The sequence below is a fragment of the Astyanax mexicanus genome, chromosome 2 (assembly GCF_023375975.1).
Source record: "Astyanax mexicanus isolate ESR-SI-001 chromosome 2, AstMex3_surface, whole genome shotgun sequence".
NCBI lineage: Eukaryota > Metazoa > Chordata > Actinopteri > Characiformes > Acestrorhamphidae > Astyanax > Astyanax mexicanus.
The window spans coordinates 21,035,049-21,049,904 of NC_064409.1; the positions used below are offsets into that span (position 1 = coordinate 21,035,049).

At 38.0% G+C, this 14,856-nt stretch overlaps 1 protein-coding gene across 1 annotated transcript in view; it reads left to right on the forward strand.

Moving 5' to 3' along the window:
- Window positions 1-13,344, forward strand: part of itih5 (inter-alpha-trypsin inhibitor heavy chain 5) — a 29,395-nt gene extending 16,051 nt beyond the window's left edge. The window contains exons 10-14 of the mRNA XM_022671386.2: window positions 1,094-1,722; window positions 4,147-4,197; window positions 9,103-9,219; window positions 10,446-10,823; window positions 12,240-13,344. Of these exons, the coding sequence (XP_022527107.2) occupies window positions 1,094-1,722; window positions 4,147-4,197; window positions 9,103-9,219; window positions 10,446-10,823; window positions 12,240-12,559 (1,495 nt within the window). The 3' untranslated portion in view covers window positions 12,560-13,344. The remainder of the gene's footprint in view (window positions 1-1,093; window positions 1,723-4,146; window positions 4,198-9,102; window positions 9,220-10,445; window positions 10,824-12,239) is intronic.
- The last annotated feature ends 1,512 nt before the right edge of the window (window positions 13,345-14,856 follow it).

Below are 14,856 nucleotides of genomic sequence, written 5' to 3' on the forward strand. Positions count from 1 at the left end.
AAAGGGTTCAGGAGTAAATATCTCTGTGTGAATTCACACAAACGAGTATAAATAAGTCACATGACACTTTTAGTCAGCTATAAAGATTGTTCACACCATAATTGCAAGACTAAGACGTAAAAATATTTGTTTAAACATATGAAGACAGCTAAAGGAATGACTTTTTAAATGTTATTAAGATCATTTTTTTTATTCTGATTACATGTAGTAAAAAAATACAGAATTGTTCCATAAAATACAGAATGTATTAATGTATTTAAATAGCGCTTTAAACAACTAATGTTGTTACAAAGCAGCTTTGTGGTATTAGCACAGAGAATCAGACAAAACATTAAAATACAATACAGAATCCCCAGTGAGCAACAGAGGTCAGGAAAACCTCCCTCAGAGCTGGAGGAGGAAGATATATTGGAAGAAACTAAGGCTTATAAGAGGGACCCATCCTCCTCTGGTCAGAACACTGATAAATTAATGCTAAAAAGTTGTTATACATTCATTTAGGTCTAATATGTTCAGATGAATAGCCACACTAGCAGTGGAAGCAGTTAGAAAACTTTAATGTAATCGGTAGTAGGATGGTGGGCAGCTGATCTGTGGTAGGTGACAGGGAAGCCTGACTTCCAGTCTGGCTGGACAGGTGGGTAGTCAATAACTTGGAGGAAAACAGAAAGATGAAATTTGTGGGCTGTATGATTGTATGGCTAATGATTCCAGCAGATTTGTTTGTATTAGCCTAACTAAAGGAAGGGAGCCAGGAGGTATCATAGACACGGAGGCACCCTGCAACACTGGCACTGGAGTGATTGTGTGCAATGGGTTGTATTGGACAACAGCAGCAGCATGTCCCCTGTCAAATTCCCCCCTTAGATTACGGAATTGTCCTATACATTGCATAAGCATAAACATTCTTATTCCTCAGTGAATGCAATCAAATCCTTACAGCAATCCTCCAAAATCTAGTAGAAAGTATTCTCTGGACAGTGGAGAACATTACCATTGATTTCAAAAGAAACAATGAATAAGTAAAGGTCCCAATACTTGAACTTTTTGGAAAACACTACCTATAATATATTCTTTTTAACTTTTTCTCCAGCTTCTATGCCGAGATCGGTACCCCTCTGCTCTCAGACATCCGTGTGGATTACTCTGAGGATGCTGTGGAATACGTCACCCAGCACCACTTCTCCAACTACTTTAATGGCTCTGAGATCGTGGTGGCCGGCAAGCTGACCAATCACAGTTCGGATTCTCTCCACGTGCAGGTAACGGCTAGCAACAGCGATCGCAGCCTGCGTCTGGAGACGGACGTGCAGCTGACCGATCGTGAGCGGGAAACCAAGCGTCGGCTGGCCGAGGCGGAGGCGGGGTCAGATGCAGGCGGCTACGTCGAGCGCCTGTGGGGGTTTCTGAGTGTAAAGGATGGTCTGAAGGAACGACTGCGCAGCCAGACGAGCAGCGAGAGAGAGAAGTTCACCCAGCAGGCCGCCAACCTTTCGCTGGAGTTTAACTTCCTCACGCCGCTCACGCAAATGTCCGTGGAGACGCCGCAGGTACTAGCCGATGGCACTTTAGCAGGGGTGGAGCCTACGAAAGCACCGACCAGCACTGATTCAGAGTCAGCCAATCAGCTGCCAGAAGAGGAGTCAGCTGGGGACACACCCCAGAGCATAACCAGAAAGAAGGAGCAGACTGGTCGGAGTCCAGAAGCTGGCAAAGCAAAAAGTGAGATTTTTTTACGTTCGTTCTGATTTGTAACAGTCTGCGTAAAGGGTGAAACATTAAATTAAAAAAAATTTAAATAGTATTGAAAATGCAAAAAAAAAAAAAAAGTATGAACTCAATATATTAAATACATATATAACACATACTAGAGGTGTGCCAAAAAATCGATTCACATAAGAATCTTGATTCTCATTTACTACGATTCAGAATCGATTTAAAATGTCCCAAAATCGATTCTAAGGTCCAATCCCATTTCTTCCCTTGGCCCTACCCCTCACGGTAAGTTCACACTGCAGCGGCACGAAGCGTTTTTCGCTCCGCCTCCCACTGCCCAAAGCGACCGTGGCCGCTGCAGTTTGAACTTACCGTCAGACCCACACAGAGCGTAGGTGTATGAGAATCACCGGTAAGATGGCAGAACAAGCACTATATTACCTTAGATTAACGTGTAGTTTTAATGTTTTATGGCAGAATGCTTCATAACAAGCATAAAAAAGATCGCTAGTAGTTAGTTTCAGTTTCTGTTAGCTAGCTAACTAGCTAACTTTCCAGTTCCACCTTAAATAACGCTACAGGTGGCAGCGGGCTGCAGCATTTAAGGCGGAACGGAAAAATAACAATAAGCTAATCAGAGCTAATTTCAGCTCCCCATCACAGAGGAATTAAGGAATGGACAATATGAATTAATTTCTCCACCTCCTGCCCCCTTTCAGAAGAAATACAACGGCCTAAAATTAACTAGTTAATCAGCAGCTGCTCCTGAACTTTAGCGCTCCACTGCTATCATCACATCAGCCCAGCAGCGTCACCTACACACCACCGCTAGTAGCCTGGTAATAAAGCAGTGTTATTTATTATTTATTTATTGTTCATTAACGTCATTGTGATATCCCAGTGATTCCTCTGTCACTGAAGACCCACATTCCTGCACATTTTATTGTTTTTGTAACACATTACCTGCTCCAGGACCAGTGTATATTTTGGAGGCTTTTTTTTCAATAAGTTTTCAATAAATTTTTATAAATCAAATCGTTTTGAATCAAAAATCGATTTTGAATCGAATCGTGGCCCCCAAAATCGGAATCGAATCGAATCGTGAGATAGTAAAAGATTCCCACCCCTAACACATACGTTAATACATAGCACATATATTCATATAAAGGCAGCCGTGTCTTTGTAATGTATGCAGCATGTGGTTTTGCATTGAGTTCTTAGGACAACACATGCTGCCTTCAAGACAACATTTTTCCAGGGATGTTTTATGTAGTTTCTCAATAAGACAATGCAATGCAAGCGCTGCCACTATCATCAGGAGCTTCGAATCCTGTTTATGTAGCCTGACATCAGCTGCCAAAGCCCTAAAAGAGCGCAATTGACCTTGCTCTCTCTGGGTGGGTAGATGGCGCTCTTTTCCCTCATTACTCCAAACGGGTGATGTCCGCAGCACAAGGCGTCTGTAAGCTGATGTATCAGATCCGAGTCCCTGCGCTTTCTCTGAGCGCCCTGTGATGCTACTCTGCAATGCTGCATCAACAAAACATGTATCAGTTCGAAAACATGTATCAGAGGAGGCATGTGCTGGTCTTCACCCTCCTGGTGTTGGGGCATTACTAGTGATAGAGGGAGTCCTAAAGAGTGGGTTGGGTAATTAGCCGTGTAAATTGGGGAAAAAATGGGAAAAAAACAAGACAATGCAAAACCACAAATTATAAAAGCATGTCTTAAGAGATGTGTAATACACTTGACCACTTGGTATCCTCAGTGCGAAAAAAACATCTTTTAAGTGTTTTGAGAAGAAATGGCAGCATTGCATAGTGGCAATTGCTTTACCAACCAATTACTGTACCAACTTTTACTTTTGGAATATATGTATTTGCAGGCATAAAATGTAGGAATGGAAGTGCTTAGTACCAGTATAAAATCAGAACATCTCTTTTTCATTCAATATTTTTCTTTAGTTATTAATTTTTTTGATTAATTGATTAATTTGATTAATATTAATTTTGTAAATTAATATTGAAGACATTAAAACAAGACGCTGAGAAAACTATTCCAGGTGACTCTACCTAATAAAGACACTGATTTTAAAATACCAAGACTGTGCAGATCTGTCCTCAAAGCTAAATGTGCTACCTAGAAGAATCTAAACAAAATAAAACACATTCTGCATGTGTTCCTGTGTAGCTTTAATGTCTTCGTCATTAAAAAAGCATGAAATGAAGAAATATGTTGGGTTCATACTGTGCGGAACAGTCACTGTAATAAAAAGCAGCTTCTATGTTCTAAGGCATGAAATGCTCATATAATCGAGAATTATGGCTGTTTTTGTTGCACAAAGCCACACGTTACGTTAGAAATGGACTTTAAACACTCTCTGGAGCTCATTTAAATCCACCACTGTGACCCTTTGTGTTTCGTCTACAGATGGAGTTAAAAAGACCGCCAAAACGTCTGTCACCCTCTCCAAAACATCCGGTAATTTCTCTTCTGTGTGAAGCAACTGGGAACATCTGCTGCAAGTCCATTATGTGTGATCTGAGAGAGTGTTTGTGTGTGTGTTTTAAAGTAGCGAGAAGACTACAGAGCAGCGTAACTGAAGCGCTGTGTGTGTAAACAGCTTGTAATTTAGCTCAGGTGAGTAGAGGGGTCTGGGCTGAGAGGGGCTAAGTGCCGGTGAGGGCTGACTGCAGGCTTTAATTGAGGCTGTTCTGAGGAGGGTGAGAAAAAGCAGAGCCAGGGGGGATTGTTTGGGCGTGTGTGTGTGTGAGTTGGTGTGTATGTGTGTGAGGTGAGCTGTGGAATGCACTTTGTGTTAGAATTGAAATTCACAGAATTGGGAAAGACTGGGTGTGCATCCCAGTTGCATATATTGACATTTATTACTCTGGTAAACATAGATAGCATGGTTTAAAATGCTTCTGTAAAAAGATTTTTACTCAAGTAAAAGTGTAAAAGTAGTGTTTTTAAAACTACTTATAAAAAGATAAGAGTAAAAGTAATGTAAGGGTAGAAAATGCCATTAAGGACAAAAGCTTAGCTGGTGCCACAGAAGCCTATGATGCTCCACCCCCTCCCCAAAAACACATTGTACTCCATGCCATAATGACTATAATGTTATACTAACCCTCCTTTTATCTTATGGGTCAAATTGACCCGTTTTAAAGATTAAAGATCTAGCAAAATGAGTTAAAAGTATTTTTATCATTATAAAATGTTTTCTGCTTGCCTTAATTAGTGTAATCAACATATAATATGAAAATGGTTCATCTCACATACTTGCAAACATCCCCTGCAAAAACAAAACTTAAACAAAATTGTTTCAACGTTATGTTTAAATGTTATGTAAAAAATATTGTGTATTATATGTAGGGTTGCAGCAGTAACCGGTTTCACGGTATACCGTGGTATTAAAATGCACGGTTATCATACCGTGTGTGTTTGCTTATTACCGGTAAAACGCAAGCCAGCGGAGAAATAAATAACGAAAACTGAAAGTGAAACTTAACTAACCTATTTATAGGCGCTGTTTTCACTTCCGCAGTTGTACAGCGGAGGGTGTTGTGCCGATTCTGTCCGCGAAGCGGGAGTCGGATTGAGCAGGGAGTCTGATTCGGCATAACAGCGGCAGCGCGGCAGCACCTCGCGGCCCGCGGTATTAGTTGTAAGCGCTCGCGCTGGCCGCAAAATACGACAGAAAACACTGAGAAACTGCAGAATTATGTATTGGACTAAAATGAGCATGAGGAGATAAAAGAGAACCTTTACCTGTGAGTAGCTCACATCAGAACAAGCAAATCTCTCTCTCTCTCTCTCTCTCTCTCTGTCTCTCTCTCGCACGTGAACTTCTCCGCACTGTGTTTAGCTGTTCTTAAAAATCATTTGAATTAAATAATAGTTATATGCCTCTATGTTAGTGTTAATTAACATAATTCTGATCATATTTCGCTCATTCAAACAGCCTGAAAACAGACTTGTAATCTTGTAATCAACAAGCTTGTAATTAATGTGGCCGTAAAGTCACAGCTAAAGGAGGAAATACATCAAACCTGTTCTCCATCTCCGAGAACACCACCCTGCTGTGCAGCGCAAAGTATGTGTTTAGTTTATAATTTTAATCTGAACCTAAATAAAACCTCTATGTAGTCGTGCACAACCCATGCGGTAAGCGCCCGCAAAAGCGCTGAGTTATCCGAAATTTGGGCACGCAGGTACAGGCGTGAAGTGCGTGCTACGATGGATTCACGTGTCCGTGTAAAGGTCCTAGGCGGACTGGATGTGAAAGACGCCATTCATTTACATGCGTTCATTTTCAAATTCTGACGTGCCTGTTTTTCATATGTTGAAGGTTTTAAGGTGTGAAAGCCTTAAAATAGAAATCTCTATTGTGAGGATCATGTCAGATATAAATCCCCTCTTTCTGCAGTATCTGGTTATATACCAACTTTTTTTATATATATATACACTCTTAATGCCCTTAAGAGTAGTGGAAAAACATGGTTCCCTTCACCTGATGGTGTAGTTTCTACAATAAATAGTTAATTGAACAAAAAACCTTTGTTGTAATTTTTTTAAGGGTCAGTTTAATAATATATGTAACAAACTGTGATACCGTGATAACCGTGATACCGCGGTATTTTCCGAGACGGTTATCATACCGTGAAAATCTCATACCGTTGCAACCCTAATTATATGGTGGTCTTTCAAAAGTAAAAAAAAGTAGTGAAACATTAAAAAGTTTAAGTTTAATCATGTTTTTTTTTTATAAAAAATGAGTGAATTATCCTAATTGAACCATTACCTGTTAGAGGAAAGGAACACTATTGCACTAAATATTTATAGAATAATTATTAATGGAGTTAATCATGAAATATTCACACTGTTTGTACGGATTTTTTTGGTTTCAGACAACTTTTGGAAAATTAAACATGCAACAGGTCAAACTGACCTGTGTCTGTGAACATCATTGCTCTTCTGACAAATAAACATAACAGGAGGGTTAAATTTTAATGCTGATAATTTTTTGGTGTGCTAGGCTCCCTGTTGCAGCTGCATATATTGAATTCATGTTAGTACAGTGCAAATATATTAAGAAGAAGCTTAGTTGGGACATTTCCCACAAATTCTTTTGAGTCTCTGAAGATCGGATGATCTTTATACTAGGCTACATACATCTCTGGGAAAAAATAAGAGATCATTAAAAAATGAGGAGTTTCTTTGATTTTACCAAATTAAAAACCTCTGGAATATAATCAATAGGAAGATGGATGATAACAAGTCATCAAACCAAGCTGAACTGCTTGAATTATTGCACCAGGAGTAAAGGCATAAAGTTATCCAAAAGCAGTGTGTAAGACTGGTGGAGGAGAACATGCCAAGATGCATAGAAAATGTGATTAAAAACCAGGGTTATTCCACCAAATATTGAAAAGAATTTGAAAATCATCGTATTCTGTTTTTATTTTAGTTTTGCACAATATCTTCAATATCTTCATTGGAATTAGGGTTGTATGTAAGTAGTGTAGATACAACTATAAAAGTTGAGAATAGTCAAATATCCACAATGTGACAATATTTATTACTGTTGTAAGTACTGTTAATTGTGACCCTTATTGTAGAGTGTTACCCAGTAGATAATACATTTGGGACACATACTGACCCCGTGTCCTAAAAAAGAGCAAGTGTGTGTGTGTGTTAATCACAGTGAATTCTAAAGGAGGAGCTTAAAGTAAAGCTCTTTTGAAGAACAGAGCAGATTTTAAGTGGCTATTTGAGATGGCCTTTCAGAGATTACTACAGCAGAGGAATAAGAGGGTTCTCTATGAACAGAGTTCTAGCCTGAACCCGTCTCTGCTGATACGCTGTGTGACCATGCAACACTACCCAACAGGCATTTACCAGCAGGCCTCCATCAACTGGACATCAGCTGGAGTCAGTTACAGCAGGGCAGGGCTGCTGCCTCACAGATTAAGTGGAGCGAGGCTGGTTCAGTAGATTAACTCACTGTGGAGATCAAGTGCAGTCTGGCTGCTCAGAAGTGGCTTCATATTTGTGCCAGTTCTTCGAACAACAAATTTAGTAGGTTTTAAAACTAAATAAACATAATTAATGATTACTACACACGTATCATAAAAATAGTAGTTGCACTCAGAGAGAAGTAAAGAAGTGTCAGGTTGTAATTTTTATTCGTCTAATAGAATCCCACACATTGTCATGGCTGCACAGGACGTGCAGATACAGTTTAAATACTGTATTAAATAAAGTAGATGTACAAGAGGGAGGTCAAAACAAGCCAGGTCAGTAACGGTAAATGGCAGTGAAAATCAGTCCAGGTTTCATACACAGAAAGGTAGTAGCAAAATAGAGTCAGTAAAACACAAAAAGGTTGGAACAGAAAGGCAAACATAGGCAAGGAATAACTCTTTGTAATTTGGGGGAAAACCAAACAATACTCAATGTTGTGTGGAGTGAAAGGTGAAATCAATACTCAGGTGATTGACTGGCTGGTAGTGCGGTGTGCAGTGTCAGTGTGAGGGGCATTCTAGGTATCGTAGTCCAAAAGCTGAAGATTGCAGGTAGAGCTGAGTGTGGGAGAGACAGGAGCGTCTTCTGCACCAGGCGTTACACACATTTTTAGTCAGGGATAGGTCTGGTGATGCTTCTGGTCATGGCAGTATGTGGACGAGCATTGTCCTGTTGGAATAGTGTACTGGAATGTGGGTTTTCGAAAGGTAGGTTTTGCAGGGTTGCAGGACCTTATTAAAGTATCGTTGGCTGTCGGAGTGAAGTATTGAAGACCTGATCTGGAAACGTTTAAAATTGCACCCCAAAACTAATTGAATCAGTTCTGAATTCTTCTCCGAGGCATAGTTGATAGTTCACGCAAGATTATGAATCAGAATGGAAAGCATTGCTCAACTAGATGACCATATATCTTATAGAGTCGGTCAACATTCCACATAATCTCAGACACTTGCAAATACAGTTTAAATACATTATTAAATAAATTAGATGTACAAGGGGAGGTCAAAACAAGCAGGGTCAATGCCAGTAAATAGGAGAATAACCATACCATTCCAACAAGATTATAACGGAAAAGCCACCACAGGCAAGGAATAACTGTTTGTAATGTGAGTAAACCAAACAGTACTCGGAAAGGTGTGTTTGACATGAAAGTGTGTGTGAACAGGTGAAATGAATACTCAGGTGATTTACTTCCTTTTAGTGTAGTGGACTCAACTGTGGACTCAACCCTATATACCTTAGAGTCAGTAAGGCCCACCAAGTTACACTCCTGTCAGTATATTTTGGGTGTTATTAGTTGATGATATGTGTATGTATTTATTACAGTATTTTGATCGTTTTATCTGTGTATCTCTGTAGCGGATGGAGATCCTCACTTTGTGGTGGATTTCCCCCTCAGTAAGCTTACGGTGTGCTTTAACATTAACGGGCAACCGGGAGACGTCCTGCGACTGGTGACTGACCACAAACACTCCGGTAAACAACAGAATTCACTGTTTTCATAATTCATAATAGTCACTCAATAATGAATAGACAATACTGAATAAGTCAACACAGATGGATTATAAATTGTTGGTAACAATTAATGAATAATAAAGAGTAGATATTAAAAAATGTGCGGAACTAGTCAACAGTTTGGACACACATTTCTGCCTTGTAGATTATGCAAACTGTAAAGAAAAACATATGGAATTATTAAGTAAACAAAAAAGTGTTAAACAAACCAGAATATTTCTTATATTTCACATTCTTTAACGTAACACCTCTTGCTTCGAAGACAGCTGTGTTCAGGCAGCTATAAAAAGACATTCAGTTAACAGCTATGCTGAACTTGTTAAGAGAAATTTCTTGCCTCTTAATGTGTTTGAGAGCATCAGTTGTAAATTTGTGAAGAGGTATTTGAGTAATGTTCCAATCCATATTATGGCAATAAAAAATAAGTAAAGAAAAAAAATAGTTTAAGAAATGAAGGTCAGTCAATCTGAAAAAAAAAGACTTTAAAAGTATTCTCAAGTGCAATGGCAAAGGTTGTCAAAATTTTTATAATGAAATTGGCTCTCATTGGGACTGCCCCAGGAAAGGAAGACCAAGAGTTCCTCTGTTGCACAAGACAAATTCATTAAAGTTACCAGCCTCAGAAACCACAAGTTAACAGCACCCAAAATAAGAGCCACCTAAATGCTTCACAGAGTATTTTGGTTTGTTTTAACACTTTTAAATTATTACACGGTTCCTTATGTGTTTATTCAAAGTCTGGATGACCTCAGTATTCATTTACAATGTAGGAAAAAAAAAGAAAAACAGTAAATTATTTTTGACTGGTACTGTAGCGTGTTCATAGCTTACAACGAACAATTTATAGTAAATATTAAACAATTTATAGTAGACTGAGAATTATCTCTAGTAAATTCTGCGTAATTCATAGTGGATACTGAATACTTCACAGTAGGTACTGGATAATCCATAATGGATAATAAGTAATTAACATGAGAATCTTATCTATAGGACATATTGGATAATTCATAGTATATATAAAATGATATACTATAGGAAATATCAGATAATTCATAATAGAGTTTGAATACACTTATTAGATACTAAATAAAATATACACTGAGTCATTTTAAACAAATATTTTATCATTAATAATAGGTATATGTATGTATATGTGTTTATATATTTGTGTGTGTGTGATGGTTAAGGTGTGACAGTGAACGGTAAGCTGATTGGAGCTCCAGCGCCGGCCGGTAGTCACAAGCAGCAGCGTACGTACTTCAGCTCCATCATCGTGGTGGTGGATCGACCCCGGCGCTCGTATATCGAGGTGACCCCGAGGAAGGTCATCCTGGACGGCCGGGACCGCATGATCCTCCCCTGCAGCTCCAGCATCGCCGTGGAGTCCGACAGTCTGGGCGTGGCCATTGTTGCTAACGCCAACATTACAGTGACCATTCAGGGAACCATCCAGTTCATTATCCTGCTGCATAATTACAAAAACCCCGCCCCCTATCAGCGAGACCACCTGGGATTCTACATAGCGAAGAGCGGGGGTCTTAGCAAGAGCACACACGGGCTGTTAGGTAAGTAAACACACATTCACACCTACTATATTAATAATGCTTTATTTTATATAGCTAATAATCATACAGAACTTTATTATTTATCCTCGCATTGTTGAAATATTAGTGTTAGATCTAATATGGAAACATTGTTAAAGTTTCCAAATATACCATGAACTCCCCAGTGCAGGTGGACACTACAGTCATTTCTGCCATTTAATCCACTTTCTTCCAATAATAACCTGATGTCAATGTATTTGCATTGAGTCGACTCGCATGTAAGTTTTTGGTATAATAAAATAAAACAAAATAGAACAGAAATATACAGTACCATTCAAAAGTTTGGGCACACCTTCCCATTCAATGTTTCTTTCTTTATTTCTTTCTTTATTTATTTTCTACATTATAGATTACTATTTAAGACATGAAAACAATTAAAGGAAACATTATGTAGTAAACAGTAAAAAAGTGTTTGTCCTCCACAATCCCCTGATCTAAACCTGATCAACTAAGATGGTGATTTGGGATGAGCTGGAGCTTCACAGTGTGAAGGAAAATCAGCAACTATTGTTCAGCACCTTGAGAAACTCCTTCAAGATGCTGAGAAAACTATTCCAGGTGACTCTCCCTCATGAAAACATTGAGATTAAAATACCAAGAGTGTACAGATCTGTCCTCAAAGATAGATGTGGTATCTAGCAACACCATAACAACCACTTAACAATTACTTATTAACACCGTAGCAACCAACTGGCATTCCACAGCCACCCCTTAGCAAAGCCATAGCAACCACCCAGGATACCACAAAAAAACACCACACCAACGGCTTAGCCACAGGGAAGGAACCAGCCAGCAACACTGTGAAAAACACGGGAAACCTCAACAGCCAAGCAACTGCCTGGTAATAGAATCTACTATATCTGGATATAAACTTTCTGTACATTATAAAGTACAGAATCTTTTACAGTACCAGTCAAAAGTTTGGACACATTTCATATCAATGTGTGTTCTTTATTTGTATGATTTTTTTTACATTGTAAACTTAATATTGAAGACTGTATTAAAGCTTTATATGAACACATGCAGAATTATTCTGTAAACAAAAAGTGTTAAATAGGCCAGAATATGTGTAATACTTTAGATTCTTATAGCTACCACATCTAGCTTTAATGACTGATTTATAATAGTTGGAATAGTTTTCTCAGCATCTTGAAGAAGTTTCTGGAGGTGCTGAACAATAGTTGCTGCTTTTTCTCTTCATGCTGTGAAGCTCCAGCTCATCCCAAATCACCATCTCAGTTGGGTTTAGTTTGTTTAATATGGATAAAGGATCTTATTTTATATTTCCCCAGAAAAATCCTGTTAAACTCCTGTTAAATTGAGCTTTTTGTGTTAATATACCCTAAAATCTGCCAAATACTCTGTATAATTCTTCAGGTCAGTTTCTACATGAAGAGGTTGCATTAACTGAGGTTCTTGGAAACATCACTGTAGCAAAAGGAAACGGCACACAGGAAGCTAACGCTACTGCTGGCCCACTGCAGTCGGGTCTGAAGGTGCTGAAGGTGAAAGAGCGAATCGTTAATGTGGTGAAGAAGAGCCGGCGGATCTATTCCGGCACTCAGACAGTGGACTGCTGGTTCGCCAAAAACAACGCTGCTAAACTCATCGATGGACAGTATCAGGACTACGTAGTGTCCCACCTATTTGACACAGGGGACTGGCCTCATTCGGCCAATACAGCCAATACACACTAAAACACACATATTCACTATATACATACTGTATACACACTCTCAATTACCCACCTCCATACATAGATTTTGAATGACAGTTTCTGAATTACGGGAACCTCCACTCAAATTTCTACATTTTGTAACACTGATATTACTCACATTGGAATTTTTTTTTTCATTTTACACTTTTTTATTTGCAATACCATTCCACTGTTTTAATATTTCCTATGATTTATTTTTTAGATCAGCAGAAATGATCCTAAACATCCATTAAATTTTAGATTATTCCATCACCTGTAAAGTTACCATTTGAGAGATGTGAGGTTTTGTTATACAGATATACAGTATGTCTATTGTATCTGTGCTCCGTTTTGCCTTACTACTACTGCATAACTTAACTGTTTATATATGTTTACATTTTGTACCTAATCTAAATCTAATGTAATATAAAGACATTCAATGTATAATGGTTTTATACTGGTTCTGTAAATTAAATCTAACAGATTTTTTTTTTATAATGAATAATCTATGATGGTTATCTGTGTGTGTCTGTAAACACTACTCACACTGCAGATTCATACTGGATTTAAATCATTCCAAAATATTATTGTCAGACTGTAAAAACTACACACATTGCAGATTCATACTAGATTAAAATGACATGGTTATTACTGTGAGGCTATAAATTTAACAACACAGCAGATTCATATTTGATTAATATGTATAAGTATAACTGTTTTTACTGTCGAACTATTAAAACTGCTCATACTGCAAATTCATATTGGATTAAAACCATTCTAAAAGTATTACTGTCTAACTTTAAATACTACACACATGGCAGATTCATACTGGATTAAAATGCATAACAGTTATTACTGTCAAACTGTGAAAACTGCACACATTGCAAATTCATTCTGGATTAAAACCATTCCACAATTATTAATGTAAACACTGCACATACTGCAGATTCATACTGGATTAAAACCATTCCACAATTATTAATGTAAACACTGCACATACTGCAGATTCATACTGGATTAAAACAATTGCATACTTTTTTTAATGTCAGACTGTAAAATGTACACAAATTACAGATTCATACTGGATTAAAACCCCTGCACAATTATTAATTTAAGACTGTAAACACTTCACATACTGCAGATTCATACTGGATTAAAATGACTTCATGATTATTACTGTGAGGCTATAAATTCAACAAACACAGCAGATTCATACTGGATTAAAATGCATGACTGTTATTACTATCAAAATATTCAAACTGGATTAAAACCATACCACATTTGTTAATGTGAGACTTCAAACACTGCACACTTTGCATATTCATACTGGATTAAAATCTTTGCACAATTATTAATGTAAGACTATGAACACTGCACATGCTGCAGATTCATACTGAATTAAAATTAAACAGTTATTACTGTCAAACTGTGAAAACTACACACATTGCAAATGTATACTAGAATAAAACCATTCCACAATTATTAAAGTGAGGCTGTAAACACTGCACACTTTGCATATTCATACTGGATTAAAACCCTTGCACAATAATAAATTAGGACTGAAAACACTGCACATACTGCAGATTCATACTGGATTAAAACCATTCCATAATTATTACTGTCTGACTGTAAAAATAATACACATTGCAAATTCATACTGGATTAAAACCATTTCACAATTATTAATGTGAGACTGTAAACACTGCACATACTGCAGATTCATACTGGATTAAAACCACTTTATGGATATTGCTATGAGATTATAAATTCTACAAGCACTGCAGAATCATACTGGATTAAAATGGCTTAATACCTTTTTTTATATATAGTAACACTGCACAACCTCCGCAAGGAAAACTCCAGCGGCTCTGTGGACCCTTTATGGACACAGGTGACCCCACTCACCTAAAGTAAACCCACCAGCAGGTGCACACACACACACACACACACACCAATATAAATAATCAGGTGTGTACTTTAGAGAGCCTACAGTGTGAACTAGGGGTCACGTCTCAAATTACAGTGTCTGCTCTGAAATACACCACCATTAAACTGAAGTTCTCCGTTTATTGCATTTTATTTTACATCTGTGTCTGTTACAAAAAATACATTTTTACACTGGTAAAAGCAAGGGATAAAATGTTTTAGGGTTTGTTTTGTCTTATTCTTCCTGCAAACACGTCTTAAGATGTACAACAGTACTGGATTGTTGGTGTTTCCTTTTTGCTTTTAAATTCCCCACACATTACTCGTACCCTTTTCTTCCTCAGGCATGGCTTTGTAATATGTGCAGCATGT